This window comes from Hemiscyllium ocellatum, chromosome 2 (genome assembly GCF_020745735.1).
Source record: "Hemiscyllium ocellatum isolate sHemOce1 chromosome 2, sHemOce1.pat.X.cur, whole genome shotgun sequence".
Classification (NCBI taxonomy): domain Eukaryota; kingdom Metazoa; phylum Chordata; class Chondrichthyes; order Orectolobiformes; family Hemiscylliidae; genus Hemiscyllium; species Hemiscyllium ocellatum.
Genome location: NC_083402.1, coordinates 65,050,098 through 65,068,466, shown reverse-complemented (window position 1 = coordinate 65,068,466; position 18,369 = coordinate 65,050,098). Strand labels below are relative to the sequence as shown.

The 18,369-nt window shown below is 40.9% G+C and overlaps 1 protein-coding gene across 4 annotated transcripts in view; it reads left to right on the top strand.

The window, feature by feature from the left end:
* pja2 (praja ring finger ubiquitin ligase 2) overlaps window positions 1–18,369 on the top strand; it is a 96,326-nt gene that overhangs the window by 54,317 nt on the left and 23,640 nt on the right. For all 4 annotated transcript variants that reach the window (XR_009645549.1, XM_060837272.1, XM_060837258.1 and 1 more), the window contains exon 6: window positions 16,615–16,723. Coding sequence is in view for 3 of the 4 variants with exons in the window: in XM_060837272.1 (XP_060693255.1) it covers window positions 16,615–16,723 (109 nt within the window). In the remaining variant the exon portion in view is untranslated. The remainder of the gene's footprint in view (window positions 1–16,614; window positions 16,724–18,369) is intronic.

Genomic DNA, 18,369 nt, shown 5'->3' with positions numbered 1-18,369 from the left:
CTAAAATGTGACATAAGTGACTTTCAGAAACCCATGCTACCTTTATATTGTTCTCCAATTATTTTATTGAAACCATCTTTCTAGGATAAGTTCTGGAGTTTTATTTTGTAGCGTAAGTATTTATCCACAGTCTGTAGTTCCACCTTCTTTTCTAAAAATGAGCATTAATTTACTTGTACCAGTGAATTGGACAGTATCTCCACATGCTAATAACATATTGTTGTTTTTCAGCTGTTTGAAAACAAAGATCTTGCCTTTTGCCTTTAGTATTGCCTTTTTTTCACTTTAGTGTCAAAGAGTACATTGATAACTGCATTCTGAGCCACATTCGACAACAACACACTGGAGCTAAACAAACGCATAATTTGGTCTTCAGTTGCTGGCTCCAGAGATCTGACTTCAGTTATTTAGTAACAAATTGTAGCCCAATAAAACTGAAGTCCAGACTCTAAGTGGAGCAATTTCAGAACCAGTAACTGAAGCACGCAGTTCAAATCAGACAAGAATTGGGCATGCAGAAAACTAGCTGGAACGTGCACATCTATCTTTTTTGAAAAGGATTTTTGAAACTTGGCCGGTGGAAGAATTTTCATGCAGTTGTTGAGACGATTGAAATTAGTACAAGGTCAGAACCTTCAAGTAGAAAGAGAATTTTTGAACCTGTTTGATTGAAGGCAGGAATGATTTTACAGCAACCTTCCTTCTTTTGAAGAATCCACCTGACCATGTAAACTAGGCTTTTTTTCTTGAAGGTTAAAACTACGTATATGTTTAGCAATATCCAAAATCCATCAGGTATTGTATAAAATAGGGTAGTAGTCAACAATTCCAGGTCAGGCCTATCCTGATTGCATTATAATGGGAAAGTCATTTTATTTAGCAAGTATTTAATGGCGACAGATAGTAAGTGCTAAACAAGGGGAAACTGTAGTAATCCTGTTAATGATTCAATTTCTGGATACTTAGTATCTGTTCACCTATTGCTTAATATATTATTCAAGAACACCCCATCAAAGTTCCTACCTCTGTAGTTTATATTCTTTTATTATTTAAATTTAAAATTTTTTCCTTCTTCCTAAAAAGAGGTAACTATACCCACTATTATTTGTACACTTTGCTAACATTTTTTTTGTTAGATTCCATTTTATCCTTGGCTATTTATTCTTGGCTCTTTTTTCAGTGATTATATTTCTCATGAACTCTATCCAACTTTTAAATATTTCAGACTATTATTCTTCAATATGCTTCCTTGGCTCCAGCCTAATTCTGTCATGATTGACTTTTTCTGACTCTGTTACTTTGGTATTTGTAGTATTAATCTCTTTGTCAGTTATCATTGTAAACTGGATATTATGATCAGAGTGTTGTGCTAGAAAAGTATAGCAAGTCAGGCAGCATCTGAGGAGCAGGAGACTCAATGTTTCAGGCAAAAGTCCTTCATCAGGAATGAGGCTGTGAGCCGAGGGGGTGGTGAGATAAATGGGAGGGAGGTGGGGCTGGGGGTAAAGTAGCTGAGAGTGCGGTAGGTAGATGGAGATGGGGGTAATGGTGATAGATTGTTGAGAAGAATGGAGCGGATAGGTGGGAAGGAAGGACAAATCATGAGGGTGGTGTCGAGTTTAAGTTTGGAACTGGAATAAGATTGGGGGACTTAAAATGAGGAAACTGGTGAAGTCCACATTGATGCTGTGGAGTTGGAAGGTGATGAGGCCTTTTTCCTTCTGGCATCAGATGGTTACGGAGTGGCGATGGAGTTGGCCCTGGGCCTGCATGTCCTTGGAGGCGGGGGGTTGAAGTGTTCGGCTGTGGGCAGTAGGGTTGGTTGGTGGGGGTGCCCTGGAGATGTTCTCTGAAGCGCTCTGCAAGTTGGCGTCCTGTATACCCAATGTAGAGAAGACAACATCGGGAGCAATGGATACAGTAAATGACATGTGGAAGGCCAGGTAAAACTCTGATAGAAGTGGAAGGCTGCATTGGGGCCTTGCACAGAGGTGAAGGGGAAAGTGTGAGTGCAGGTTTTGCAATTCCTGCGGTGGCAGGGGAAGTTGCCAGGAGGGCAGGGAATGGTCTTTAAAGAAGATAAAGGTGAGGGGGAAAAGGGGAAAAACCTGCAAAACATATGCTCACCCCATCCCCCCTCATCTCCACCTTCCGTAAAGACCATTCCATCAGTGATTCCCTTGTCAGGTCCACACCCTCCCAATAACCTACCTTCCCCTGCCACCGCAGGAATTGCAAAACCTGCCCCCCTCACCTCCGTGCCAGGCCCCAGAAGAGCTTTCCACTTCCATCAGAGTTTTACCTGCACTTCCACATATGTCATTTACTATATCCGTTGATCCCGATGTGGTCTCCTTTACATTGGGGAGACAGGATGCCTACTTGCAGAGTGCTTCAGAAAACATCTCCAAGACACCCACCCCAGCCAACACCACCGCCCTTCGACTCCCCCTCCCACTCCTCCAAGGACATGCTGGTCCAGCGCCTCCTCGATCACCACTCCATAACCACCCAAAGCCTAGAGGAAGAAAGCCTCATCACCCTCCAACCCCACAGCATCAATGTGGACTTCACTAGTTTTCTCATTTTCCTTTCCCAACCGCCCCCCCCATCTTATGCCAGTTCCAACCTTCCAACTCTCTGCCGCCCTCATGACCTATCCCACATATCCACGTCCTTCCCACCTCTCCATTCCACCCTCCTTTCTGACCTATCACCGTTACCCCCACCTCCATCTAGCTATCATGCACTTGGCCACCTTACCCCCCCCCGCCCCACACCCCCTCCCCACACCCCCTCTTATTTATTTTACCACCCTTTTGGCTCACAGCCTCATTCCTAGTGAAGGGCTTTTGCCCGAAATGTTGATTCTAATGCTGCCTGACCTGCTTGTGCTTTTTCCAGCACCGCACTGTCGACTCTAATCTCCAGCATCTGTCCTGGCTTTCGTCCTATATATTGTGATTGCTAAACTTGAATAGTGTGGCATGCAAATTGCACTATGTATTTATTTATTTATTTTTATTTTATTTTCTCCGCTTTTTAAAAATATCTAGACGTGTTAACAAACGGAGCCAAATTGCTTTCCCACCACCAAATCACTGCAATGTTATTTTGAGAGAAGGGTTGGGAGAGCAAGAAGGGATTAAATCAAAATAGAATTGGAGGTGGAAATAAAGCACTCTATCCCTCAGAGTGCCTACCTCTCTGTAAAGGCATTGAGAGCATTGATCCCTAAAGGTAGGCAACGGCCTAGTGGTATTATAGTTAAATTATTAATCCAGAAACTCGGCTAATATTCTGGGAACCCAGGTATGCATCCCACCACAGGATTAATCTGGAATTAAGAATCTACTGATAACCTGTAAATCATTATCAATTGTTGGAAAAACCCATCTGGTTCATTGATGTCCTTCAGGGAAGGAAATCTGGCATCCTCACCTGGTCTGGCTTACATGTGACTCCAGACCCACAGCAATGTGGTTGACTCTGAATTGCTGTCTGAAATGGCCTACCAAGCCATTCAGCTGTACTAATCACTACAAAGTCTGGAAGAAATGAAACCGGATGGATCACCTGGCATTGACCACGGCACCTGAAAAGACAACAGCAGAAGTAGCTCAGTTGACCCTGCAAAGACGTGCTCACTAACATCTGGGAGCTAGTGCCAAAATTGGGAGAGCTGTCTCACAGACTAGTCAAGCAATAGCCTGACATAATAATACTCTCAGAATCATATCTTACAGACAATGTCCCAGCCACCACCATCCTCATCCCTGGATACGTCATCACAGGACAGACCCAGCAGAAGTGGCAGCAGAGTGGTACACAGAAGGGAGTTGCTCTGGCAGTCCTCAACATTGACTCTGGACCACATGAAGTCTCATGGCTTCAGGTTAACATGAGCAAGGAAATTTCCCACTGATTACCACAGTTGATGAATCGGTCCTACTCCATGTTGAACAGCACTTGGAGGAAGCATTGAGGATGCAAGGGCACAAAATGCATTCGGGGGGGATATCAGTGTCCATTACCAAGAATAGCTTGGCAGCTGTACTATGTATTGAGCTGGTCGGGTCCTAAAGAACATAGCTGCTAGACTGGGACTGTGGCAGGTGGTGAGGTAACCAACAAGAGGGAAAAAACATAATAGAACTCATCCTTACCAACCTCATAGCTACAGATGCATCAGTCTATGATGTTCTCTGTACGAGGGATCACTGCACAGTCCTTGTGGAGATAAAGTCCCGCCTTCACATTGAGAATAACCTTCGTGTTGTGCGACAGCATCATCGTTCTAAATGGGATGGACTTTGATCAGATCTAGCACCTACAGACTGGGCATCCATGAGGTGCTGTGGACCATCACCAGCAGCAGAATTGTACTCCAGTACAATTGGTAACCTCCTGAAGCATAAAAAAGACAGATGGCAAAGGTTTATGTGAATATATAAAATTAAGAAGAGTGACGAAAGTAAATGTTGGTCCTTTTAGAGGATGAGAAGGGGCATTTAGTTATGGGATGTGATGAATTGGCTGAGGCATTGAATTGGTATTTTGTGTCAGTCTTCAAAGTGGAGCACACTAATAACATGCCATTAATTGGCAAAGAGACGAAGGTAGTTGAGGACTTGGAAACAATTGTTATTACACAAGAGGTAGTGTTAGTCTAGCTAATAGAGCTAAGGATGGATCCTGGCCCTGATGGGATGGATCCCAGTACTAAAAGAAATGGAGAGAGAAATAGCAAGTGCACTTGTGATAATTTTCCAAAAATTGCTGGACTCTGAGGCAACTCCAGCAGATTGGAAAACCGCAAATGTGACGCCACTGATTAAAAAAGAGTGGTAGACTGAAGATGAGGAATTATAGACCAGTTAGCTTAATTTCTGTATTGGGGAAGGTGCTCAAGTCTATTATCAAGGAAGAAATAACAAGGCATATTGGTAGAAATTGTCCCGCTGGGCAGATGCAGTATGGATTCCTGATGGGTAGGTCATGCTTAACTAATCTTTTGAAATTCTGTGAAGACGTTACGAGCACAGTGGATAACAGGGACCCAACAGATGTGGTGCACCTAGATTTCCAAAAGGCCTTCGACAAGGTGCCGCACAAGAGGCGGCTGCTTAAGACTAAGATGTATGGTGTTTTGGGTAAAGTATTAGCATGAATAGAGGATTTGTTAACTGACAGGAAGCAAAGAGTGGGGATAAAGAAGTGCTATTGTGGTTGGTAGTCACTAACAAGTGGTGTTCCTCAGGGATCAGTGTTTTTACCACAATTATTTACAATTCACATAGATGATTGGGAGTTGGGACCAGGTGTCGTGTGTCAAAGGTTGCAGATGATACCGAGATGAGTGGCAGAACAAAGTGTGCAGAGGACTGTGAAACTTTGCAGAGGTACATTGTCCTTTGAGTGAGAAAAGTATCTATGTTAATAAATGTGAAGTCATCCATTTTGGTAGGACTAACATTAAAAGGGATTATTACTTGAATGGTAAAATGTTGCAGCATGCTGCTATGCAGAGGCACCTGTATGTCCTTGTGCATGAATCACAGAAGGTTGGTCTGCAGGTACTACAAGTAATTAGGAAGGCAAATGGAATTTTGTTCTTCGTTGCTAAAGGGATTGAGTTTAAAAGGAGGGAGCTTATGTTAAAGCTGTACAGGGGCTGGTGAGGCCACCCCTGGAGTACTGTGGCCTTCATACTTGAGAAGGGATGTACAGGTACTAGAAAGGTGCAGAGGAGTTTCACTAGGTTGATTCTGGAGTTGAGGGGGTTGGCTTATGAGGGGAGACTGGAATTGTATTCATTGGAATTTAGAAGAATGAGGGGGGATCTTATAGAAACATATAACATTATGATAGGAATAGATATGATAGAAGTAGAGAGGATGTTTCCACAGGCAGTGAAACTAGGACAACAGAACATAGTCTCTAAATTAGGGGGAGCAGATTTAGGACTGAATTAAGAAGGAACTTCTTCACCTAAAGGGTTGTGAATCAATGGAATTCCCTGGCCAGTGAAGTAGTTGATGCTACTTCATTACGTGTTTTTAAAGCTAAAATTTTTTCTTTGAACAATGAAGGAATTAAGGGTTATGGTGAGAGAGTGGGTAAGTGGAGCCGAATCCACGAACAGATCAGCCATGATCATCTTGAATGACGGAGCAGGCTCAGAGGGCTAGATGGCCTACTCCTGCTCCTAGTCCTTATGTTCTTATATCCCCACTCAACCTTACCACCAAGCCAGGGACCAACCTTGGTACAATAGAGAATGCAGGAAGGCATGCCAGGAGCAGCACCAGGCATACTTGGTGAAAACATTAAATAGGACGCATGCCAAGTCTACTTACAATAGACAGAAGTAAGCAATCCCACAACCAACAAATCAGATCTAAGCTCTACAGTCCTGTTACATCCAGTCATGAATGTTGCTGGATGATTAAATAATTCACTGGAGGAGGAGGCTCCACAAATATCCCATCCTCAATGATGGAAGAGCTCAACACATCAGGGCAAAAGGTAAGGCTGAAGCTTTCGCAGCAATCTTCCACCAGAAGTGCCAAGTGGATGATCCTTCTCGGCCTCCTGTAGCGATTGCTAGCATTCGAGATACCAGTCATGAGCCAATTCATTTCACTCCATGTGATATCAAGAAATGTTTGAAGACACTGGACGCTGCAAAAGCTACAGGTCCTGACATCATTCAGGCAATAGTATTGAAGATTCGTGCTCCAGAACTTGCTGCTCCCCTAGCCATGATGTTCCTGTATATTTACAACACTGGTATCTACCCGACAATGTGGGAAATTGCCCACGTCTGTCCTGTGCAAAAGGCAGGGCAAATCCAACCTGGCCAATTCCTACCCTGGTATCCATCACTCAAAATGATGGAGTTGTCATCAACAGTGCTATCAATTGGTTTCTGCTCAGCAATAACCTGCTTAGTGACCCCCAGTTTGGATTTTGCCAGGGCCACTACGCTCCTGACCGCATTACAGCCTTGGTTCAAATATGGACAAAAGAGCTGAATTCCAGAGGTGAGGTGAGAGTGACAGCAATTTTAATCAATGCTGCGTTCAACCGACTGTGACATCAAGGAGCCCTAGCAAAACTGGAATCAGTGGATTTCGGGGCAAACTCTCTGGTTGTTGGAGTCATCCCTGACACATGGGAGGAGGTTGTGTTGTTGAAGGTCCATCATCTCCGTTCGTGGGCATCTGTACAAGACTTCCTTAGGGTAGTGTTCTCGGCTCAACCATCTTCAGCTGCTTCATCAATTAGGCTAGGAGAGGGGATGTTCGCTGATTATGCAATGTTCAGCGCCATTTCAGTGGGTGGCACAGTGGTTAGCACTGCTGCCTCACAGCGCCAGAGACCTGGGTTCCATTCCTGCCTCAGGCGACTGACTGTGTGGAGTTTGCACATTCTCCCCGTGTCTGCGTGGGTTTTCTCCGGGTGCTCCGGTTTCCTCCCACAGTCCAAAAATGTGCAGGTTAGGTGAATTGGCCATGCTAAATTGCCCATAGTGTTAGGTGTAGGGGAATGGGTCTGAGTGGGTGCGCTTCGGCGGGTCAGTGTGGACTTATTGGGCCGAAATGCCTGTTTCCACACTATAAGTAATCTAATGTAATCTAATTTTGACTGCTTTAATCACAAAGGAGTCACATGTTCAAATGCAACAAGATCTGGACAATATCTAGGCTTGGACTGAGAAGTGAAAAGTAACATTTGTGCCACAGAAATAACAGGCTATGACCATCATTAATAAGAGACAATGTAACTACCGCCCATTGGAATTCAGTAGTGTTATCATCACTGAATCCCCCATTACCCACATCCTGGGATTAACATTGATTAGAAACTCAACTGGACTCACTACGTAAGCACCACAAGAGCAGGTCAGAAGCTAGGAATACTGTGGTGAATAACCATCCAGGGCAAAGCAGCTCACTTGATTGGCACTACATCCACAAGCATCCACTCCCTCTACCATCGACACTCTGTCTCAGCAGTGTATACTATCTCCAAGGTGCACTGCAGAAATTCACCAGAGATCCTCAGACAGTATCTTTCAAACCCAAGAGCACTTCCATCTAGAAGGACAAGGGCAGCAGAAAAATGGCAAAGCCAGCACCTTCAAGTTCTGCTCCAAGTCACTCACTATCCTTGGAAATAAATCACTGTTCCATCACTGTCACTGGGTCAAATTCCTGGAATTCCCTCCTTAATGGCATTGTGAGTCAACCCACAAGACGTGGACTGCAACGGTTCAAGAAGGCTGTTTAGGTAGTCAGCATATTAATTTTTTGTTTGTGGTTTCATGTGCTCTGGCAATATCTGCAGTTTGTGATATTGTGAGCTTATAGTTCCTAAGTGTCTCAGTCTGCGCTTCTTGGTGTGCTGAAACCCATTCATCTGTGTCCTTAAACTTGTAATTTTTGGCTGCATTTTTTAGTCTTGTTACAAAGTTGTCGGTTCCACAAGTTCCGGTTATCCGTTCCTAGCTGCCTGCTCTTCTTCATGCAGTCTCTCGACACACCCACCGCCATAAGGATGGTCTGAAATCTGTCTGCTTCTTCCTTGAAAAGAGGTGTGAACACTCTCCATGTATCATCACCCTCCTTTTCCTACCTGAGCTCTTACTTTGAACATCTTCTCGTTTAACTTCCCTCTGATTTAGAGAGAATAAGATATGGCTATGGATACCCACATGTGTCCCAGTTATGCTTGCCTTCTTGTGGTGAAGCTGGAAAATTCCTTGTTCCAGTCCTATTTGCAGGACCCCTCCCACAACTCTTTTTCTAATTCATCAACAGTGTCAGCTGTGCTATTTCCTGCTCTCATTTGGAATGAGAAAAATTAATCAGCTTTGTTTCCAGTTTCCATCCTTCTCTTTGCCTGGTCCAGCTGTGACTCTTCCCTCCCCTTTCTTGCCTTTTTAGTTCCCATATCTAGGGATAGGTTGACCACCAATATCCATTATAAGTCTGTCAACTTCAACTATACTTTCTCACACCCTACTTCCTGCAAGCATTCTATTCCACTTTCTCAATTTCTTTGTCTCTGTCACATCTGTTCCATTAATGCCATCTTCTACATTTTTGTGACTCTGAAATTAATTCCTTTACTCTTATCCCTGAAGATGATTCCACTACCACCCCCCCCCCCCCCCCCACCACCAAACTGAGGATGACTGGGCCCTCAGCCATGTACAACCTATCCTCCACACCCCTTCTCCACCTTAGTAGCACAAAAGTAGAGTCCTCTTGTCTTCCTCTTAACTCTACATTCCACTAGTTTCGACATTCAATGGGTCATGCATTTCTGCCACCTCCAACAGAATGCCACCACTAAAGACTACATCTCTCTCTACTGTCAGAATTCCACAGGGGCCCTCTCTCCCTGACACCTTAGTCCACTCTGCCTAAAAGGTTATTTCTAAAGTGTCTTCATATCCCATGACACCTTCCATGTAATTACAGAAGGTCTAACGCTTGCCCATTTACCTCCTCCCTTCTCACTATCCAAGGCCCAAAAACACATTTTCGATGTGTAGCAGCATTTTACTTTGTTCAGTCTAAGCTTCTGTATTTCCTGCTCATGATGCAGCCTCCGTTACATTGGCAAGACCAAAAGCAGACTGAGTGATTGCTTTGCAGAACCCCATTCTATAAGAATAGTCCCAACTTTCTCATTGCTTGCCATTTCAGGCAAGCACGTCTGTTACAACATCCCACAACATCCGATATCCGGGTCCTTAGCAGAAGCAGTAATGCAGAGACTTGAACAAACAGCTCTGCCAATCATCCAACCCAAACTTTGGGTCTGCTGTATGGATGACATCTTTGTCATCACTAAACAAACAAATTAGAAGAAATCTTCAAGACCATCAATAATACTCTTACTGGCAGCAAATTCACTAAAGAGGAGGAAAGCGACTACAAACTGCCATTCCTATATGTCACAGTAAAGTGAACAGCCAACAGTGAACTTCAAACTAGCGTCCATAAGAAAACAACAAATACTGAACTACAGAAGCAATCATCCCAACATCCACAAACAAAGCTGCATTTGAACATTATTTCAACAAGCCACCACACCCTGCACTACAGAGGAACTACGAAGAGCAGAGGAAAATCATCTATACAGAGTATTCAAAAAGAACAGGTACCTAATGAACACAGTCCACCAATTTCTCAGTAACAAACCCAAACAAACAGACAAAATGCGCCCAGAAACCCTAGCTATTCTCCCCTACATGAAAGACATCTCGGAAATGACTGCCAGACTACTCGGAACTCTTGGGTCTAGATTAGAGTGGTGCTGGAAAAGCACAGCAGTGGCATCATAGTAGCCAGAAACCCACTAACACACTAAAACAGGAGCTAATGAACTTGAAGGACCCTATACAGACAAAAGCAAAACTAATGTCATTTACAAAATGCCTTGCAAGAACTGTAACAAACATTACATTGGATAAACCGGCAGAAAACTAGCCACTGCAATACATGACCCACTCTCACTAGTATCTTTACATACAGATGAGAAAGGACACCACTTCGACTGGGACAACACATCGATCCTGGAACAAGCCAAACAGACACACACACGAGAATTTCTAGAAGCATGGCATGCCAACTGGAACTCTATCAACAAATACATTGACTTGGATCCCATTTACCACCACCTGAGAAAAAGAACAGGAAATGATATCGCAGGAAATAACATCACCAACCCAAGAAAACCTGAACACATAAATAAAAATTGGACCATACGACCGGTGCTTCACCGGAGGCTCACTGATGATGTTACCTATTATAGTTTTTAAATGTCTGAAAACAAACCTTCCAGCTCAAACAGACTTACATCCAGAACATCTCACTTTCCATTAAAGCATTTTACAGCCTTCTGCAACTGAATATCGAGTTTCACAATTTCAAAGTCTGTACTTATGCTGTTTGTACGCCTTTTTTTTTAATATTACCCCACCCCCAAAAATGATCTTGTCTTATTTGTGTGTTGTTTACTTTGGTCTCAGATGACACCAAATTGGAAGTGCAGAAGACAGTGAAGAGGGTTACCTCAGATTACAACAAGATCTTGACCAGATGGGTCAATGGGCTGAGAAGTGGCATGTGGAGTTTAATTCCGATAAATGCGAGGTGCTGCATTTTGGGAAAGCAAATCTTAGCAGGACTTATACACTTAATGGTAAGGTCCAAGGAAGTGAACAAAGAGACCTTGGAGTGCAGGTTCATAGCTCCTTGAAAGTGGAGTTGCAGGTAGATAGGAAGTGAAGAAGGCGTTTCGTGTGCTTTCCTTTATTGATCAGAGTATTGAGTATAAGAGTTGGGAGGTCATGTTGCGGCTGTTCAGGACATTGGTTAGGCCATTGTTGGAATATTGCATGCAATTCTGGTCTCGTTCATATTGGAAAGATGTTATAAAACTTGAAAGGGTTCAGAAAAGATTTACAAGAATGTTGCCAGGGTTGGAGGATTTGAGCTATAGGGAGAGGCTGAACAGGCTGGGCCTGTTTTCCCTGGGCTGTGGGAGGCTCAGGGGTGACCTTATAGAGGTTTACAAAATTATGAGGGTCATGGATACGGTAAATAGGCAATGTCTTTTCCCTGGGGTCAGGGAGTCCAGAACTAGAGGGCATAGGTTTAGGGTGAGAGGGGAAAGATATAAAAGAGACCTAAGGGGCAACATTTTCACGCAGAGGGTAGTATGGAATGAGCTGCCAGAGGATGTGGTGGAGGCTGGTACAATTGCAACATTTAAGAGACATTTGGATGGGTATATGAATAGGAAGGGTTGGAGGGATATGTGCTGGTAGGTGGGACTAGATTGGGTTGGGATATCTGGTTGGCATGGATGGTTAGACTGATGGGTCTGTTTCCGTGCTGTACATCTCTATGACTCTGACTATGAGAGAGAGCCAGATTTTACCCTTCCATGCTTTAATATGCTCCCATTTTCCAACTCTCGTTTTCTTTCACTCCAATTAGCTATCCCTTAGTGTTTTACACTAGGCCTCCACACAGTGTTCCCTTTGCTCTCCTATCTTCCATCAAAAGTGTAAAAGAGCATCATTTTCCAACGCTTTTCAGTTCTGGAGTCAGATCTTGGTTGAAAACTCTGTTTCTCTATTCACATACAATGCTGAGTTTCTCCAGGATTTTCTTTTTGTTTCAGATTTCCAGCATCTTTAGAATTTTGCTTTTATTGTCAATGAGTTTGTCTAACTCTGTTGTCTAAGGCATTGAAATTGATGCCTGTAGATGTGATAATTTTATTTTTGCTGGGGAAAAGAGTCAAATGTTGCCAAAAGTTTGTTTTTGGTTTTTACTGTCCTCTTAATTCAGCTTCCAGCAGTTAAATAATCCTTCATTTCCTGTCTACAAAAGTTATGTTTGATCCCCTCTCACTTTTTTTAGATTGCCTTATAGGAAACTGCAGTTTACTTCAAATTCTCAAATGCCTCTGAATCATTGATGCCCAATTAATTATCAGCTGCAGTTGTGCTTATCAGTGATCATTTTTAGATGATTCAATTTTTCTTCTGGCACTAATGTAGTTCGAGTTTCAAATCAGTGTAAAAACTGATTTAAAATGTTTTAAGTTTACTCATTGCTTCCACCAGGTTATATCTTCTGATTTTGTTTTTCTGGTTATCATTATAAATAATTACATTTTAGGATTGGAAAGTTAATTCTAGCTTGCTATGCAGCCTGGCTGGAAATGTATGCAGTATTATATTACACAATATAGTATCCCTAGGCAGCACACACTGAACAAATTCTAAGATTAGACAGATAAGTGAAAAGTGAAATTTGCATCATGCAATTGTCTGTTATGACCATCTAAAAAGAAAAGATCTAACCATCTTTCTCCCTTCTAAAATTCATGACATGATCATCACTGAATTTCTCACTATCCTATTCCTGTGGGTTACAATTGACTAGAAATTGAATAGGCCTAGTCATGTAAATGCTGTGGCTACAAGAGCAAGTCAGAAACAAGAAATTCTGCAGTGAATAACTAGCTCCCAACCTTGGAGTTGTGGAAATTAGGAATTCCTGCACCTTGGTATTCTGTATTCTCCATGTAAGCAAATGGACAACTTTACATTTTCTCATATTGTATTCCATCTACCAGAATTTTACCCATATACTTGTCCTGTCTAAGCTGCCTTTTATAAATGAAGCTCTGGTTACAAATTCTTGAGAAAACAATTTTTGTCAACTGCATTTAATAATGAAATGAATGTTTTTTTCTGTTTTTCAAGGGCCGAGAGGTGTCTATTTATATAACAATGTAGTCATGCCATCACATAAGCTGAGAATCAAGCCTCTTTTAACAGTGAACCTTAGTTCTATGTGCTCTCATAAGGGAAAGTCTTTTTACCACAATTGATGTATTTGATACAATCTTTGTGTAAGTCGTATATTATTGTGTTTTATATGTTTAAACCTCATAATTTTACCAGAAGATGAAAATCTAGATTTTAGATTAGTGAAAGGAGTAAGAGATCTAGATGTATGATTATTGATGGAAAATAGTGAATAAATTTAATTTTGTAAGTAATTAAAGAATTTGATGTAAAGGAATACTTCTTGAAAAACTATGAATGAAGAGCCAGAGACAAAGTTAGACCATAAAACTAAATGTTAACCCTATAAAAGCCTATATATTTATGATAAAGTGCTGCTTTTGAAGATTTAAAGTAGTTGCATTCTGATGCAGGTTGGTAAATATGGTATTGGGGAATAAGATTGCAGACAAAAACAAGTTGAGTTCTGATTCAGAGTTTAATGAGCTGAATGGAAATTTTCTGTTGTATTAAAATCTTTGTTAAGACAACAATGCATATGATCTTTGTATATTATGCAGGTCATGATAAAAATTTGCATGTCACTTCATGCATTGGCAATAAATGGTGGCCTAACCTTGGTTTATATTAAGCTAATTGATTTTACGCATGTGACCGATATAGGTGCATACGAATAATGATTACATAGCAGTGGGATGCCCAATGCTATTGGCTAAAAAAAGGGGAAAGAGAAATGTATTGTGAGAATTGATGAAGACAGATGGCTTTTCCCTTCCCTCAACCTCCCATCAAGGTTTTGATGTTGAAAAATTACTGGGGTAAAGCAGGTACACATTTTGTGTTGCACCTTTTATGGGACAAGATTTTGGGATGGACTCTAGGTCTGCTCCATTTCTTCCCAGGAATGCCTTATTATCTGCAGGATTTAGTTCATTTTGAAGAATGCCTGCCTTCTGAGTAATATGTTTGTATGTAACTTTATAAATTAACCTTTCTTGTTCATGACATTGGCTGTAAGGTATGATTTGATGAGAATGACTGTCGGACTGTTGCTTGATTCATTGCGGTTCAGCTGTCCTACATTTCGGCAGACCTCCCCAGAAATAAGTAAGGTGGACTTTGCAAGGTCATTTCCTGGGCCTAGGTTGATGGAAGGTAGTCCATCAATAATAATCTTCAGTTTTTTTGTTAATCACAATTTGAAACAATTGAAGGATTTGGTTCAGGCAGGTCAGAGGGCAGTTCAGAGTCAACCATGTTGCTGTGCAATCAATTGTAATCCAGACCGGGTAAGATTTCCTACCTTGATGGATATTGGTTTTTATATTAATCCTCTTTGGGATCATTATTAATGAGAAATTAATTTTATTCTTAACATATTAACTAACCGAACTAACTTCCCAGCTGAAATTTGAACTCATGCCTCAAACGTTGGTTTACAACTCCAGCTTACTGGTTTTATAAAAATTATCATTATATTACTGTCTCCTTAGAAGTTTGCTTGACAATTCCAACCCAGAAGTTCCTGTTTAGCTGCTGCTTCAAAGATGGATGTTGTGTTATCTAATAGCATTCCTGTTTAGTGTGATTTACTTCTGATTTTGTAAAACAGTAGCCTGTAGCTGTTGATTAGTATCTGAAACTTAGACTCCACTTGACATGATGGCTCTGATTTTATTTTTCTCATAAGGCTCATACAGTCTTTTCTTTCTGGCACTATCCTACTAACACTCGAAGTAGATTATAAGAATTGACACGATTGATTTCCACTTCACCATCTCCATCTGCCAAACAACTTGGTTGATTCTAATGCCAGCAGTGCTACTGTTTCATGCTTTGAATGGGCATCTGCACTTCCTCATTTAGTGACCTGTCATTCTTTGATGCGATGTACTTATCTACTGGATATATTGAGGTCAAAATCTTTAGACATTAGCCTCAAAATGTTTTTATCTACGCATTGGGGAATCCAAGAATTTTGAGCTTTGCTACGTAGTCAACTATAAGCAGTGTTTTGAAGCATTTCACTTTTATGGCGATAATGGGAGATCTTTGAAAACTGTGGTGTGACCTGTTATCCCATATTACAGAATTTGGAGAAGAGTTATGTAGTTTTTTCCTTACTTTTTTTAAACATATTCTTTCTTTCGTTCTTCCAAGAGAACTAAAGGATGTTAAAAACAAGAATGGCCAGATTTTGAGTAAACATTGAATATAAATAAAATAGTTGATGGTGAATCTTTTACATTACCACCTAATACTAAATGTGGTCATAAAAATCATGTTCTGTTAGAAGGTATAAAAAAATTCCAGGTTTAAATTTTGAATTTGGTAAATGAATAATAATGTTTTAACTATACTTGCAAAGTACTCTGTGAAATTAGTTAAATAATTTCTTGTGGGTTCTGTTCCACTTTTGACTTAATTCAGTTACATTTGAGTTAGAAATAATATTAGAATCCATTGTTTTTGCTTTAATATTTTTCCTGGCTTTAAAAATTTAATAAACAATCTTATTTAATGGTTCAGTACACAAAGACCCTTCAATTTGATGAATTGAATGATATGCAAAATTGTTTTAGCATATGAAATACAAGTTGGATTAGTCTATTCGGTTGCTTGATCTTAGTCCATCATTCAAGGATTTGGCAGATGTGATTGTGCTCTTGAGTCTGTATTCCGACCTATCCCTATTCACTTTAATTCCCTTGTTAGTGAAGAATCTAATCTATCCCTGCCTTAAAAATATTCAATGACTCTACCATTCTCTATGGAAGGCTGTCTCAAAGACTCACTCAAAACGAAATCTCCTTACGCTTGTCTTAAATTCAAGACTCCTTATTTTAAAGCTGTGTCTTCTGAATCTGGTCTCTCTCACATCTGTGGAATCATCTTTTTTTTAGCAATCATCATGTTAAACCATACCAGGATTGTCTATGTCACAGGAAGATGACCTCACATTTTTCTGAAATCGTGGTTTTCAGTCAAGCCTATCTATACCTTTCCTCAATGGATAGCACCTGTGCCACCACCACAATACACCCCATGATTCCTTGATGCAAATCATTCATATAAATTGTGAACAGTTGATGTCTTAATACTGATTTCTGTAGCATTGCATTTGTTGCACCTTGCCTGTCTAAAATGACCCATTTCTGTATAGTTAGCGTTCCCAGTTAGCGAAAACTCTATACACACTATTGTTACCCCTGCGTCATGAACTTTTATTTTACGTATCTTCATCTTGTCTATTTCATGTATTTTCTCAGATTGCTTGACGAACTTGGTGAAGGACTTACAGCTCAAGCTATTTCGTCTGTTGATCCACAACTTCTTACCTTTATGGCTCTGGAAGAGCGCTTGGCTCAAGCAATGGAGGTGATAACCTTTATTAATGTATTTTGTGATTAAACCTACAAAATTGAAATTAACCACATTGAGCTTTTTAAGTATCATTGATTTTGTATCTGATCTATCCTTGTAATAAGCTTTTGAGAGTCCTCACTTGAAATACAATAGTCAGGTTTATTTATTAAGTACTTGGGATTATTTTTATTAATTTCCTCTTTTTGTTTGACATACTATTAGCCAGAAGTAAAAGTGGAAAATTTATCCTTTGGCTCAAAGCATGAGATTCAATTTAAGTTTTATCCCCTAAAAAATCCTGATTAAGTTTGCAAAAGAATATAATTGCCTTTAGAAACATCATTGACATCCTCTTTCTCAGTCCCATAGGAACAGGAATAGGCCATTCACCACCTCGAACCTGTTTCACCATTCAGTGAGATTCTACTCAATCTGTGGCTTAAATCTATATACCTGTTATTGGCACATATCCCTGAATACCTACACTTAAAACATTTTCTACTTCAGATTTAACACTAACAACTAATGTAATATCAACTGCCATTTGTGGAAGAATTACCAAACCTCTACCACTCCTTGTATGTAGCATTAGTTAATCATTAACAGAAATATTCCACAACTGAGAAGGAGTCCTTGAATATGATGTTGGTATTGCAACATTTCTATTGCCTTTAATGTGTCTAAGAAAATTGTATATAATAATCACAACTCCTTAAAGTTTTTAGAAAAAATTGGAGGATAAAAATACACGTTTGTTTAAATGGAGATAACACTCAATCAATTTTCAATCAATTTGAAAATTATACACGTGGCAGGATGAAAGAAAGTAATTGCTGACGGATTGTCGTGACTTTGAAGAAGGAAGATGGAGGTGTTCGATGGCAGAAGAAAACGGACTGAAATGGGCTATAGTAGCAATACCAACATCATATTCAAGGACTCCTTCTCAGTTGTGGAATATTTCTGTTAATGATTAACTAATTTTCTGGAAAAATACCCAATATGTCTTTTTATCTTGTCTTCTTGCAGGAATATAGCATCAACACTCGCATCAATAGCCACTTTGAATGGCTTTGCATTATTTAGGTGTGGTTAACACTGGGGCAGTGCTTAACACAGTCTTCTGGCTGTTCAATGCCCTCTGACGTTCCTCTGTCCACTGAAACTTTCTGCACTTCTTCAAGTCAGTCAGTGGAATAAGAGCTGGAAAAAGCACAGCAAGTCTTGTGTGGTACACTAGCCTAGTGGTAAGCACTGCTGCCTCACAGTACCAGCAACCCAGGTTCAATTCCAACCTCAGGCAATTGTCTGTGTGGAGTTGGCACGTTTTCCCCGTGTAAGTGTGGGTTTCCTCCAGGTGCTCCAGTTTCGTCCAGCAATCCAAAGATGTGCAGATTAGGTGAATTAGCCATGCTAAATTGCCTATTGTGTTCAGGGATGTTTAGGTTAGATGCATTAGTCAGGGGTGAATGTAGAGTGTTAGGGTAGGATGATGGGCGTGGGAACGTTACTCTTTGGAGAGTTGGTGTGGATTTGTTGGGCCAAATAGCCTGGGATTCTAGTCAGGCAGAGGAGCAGGGGAGTTGACGTTTCAGGTCCTGATGCAAGGTTGACTCAGTCAACCTGAACTGTTGACTCCCCTGCTCTTTTGTTCATTG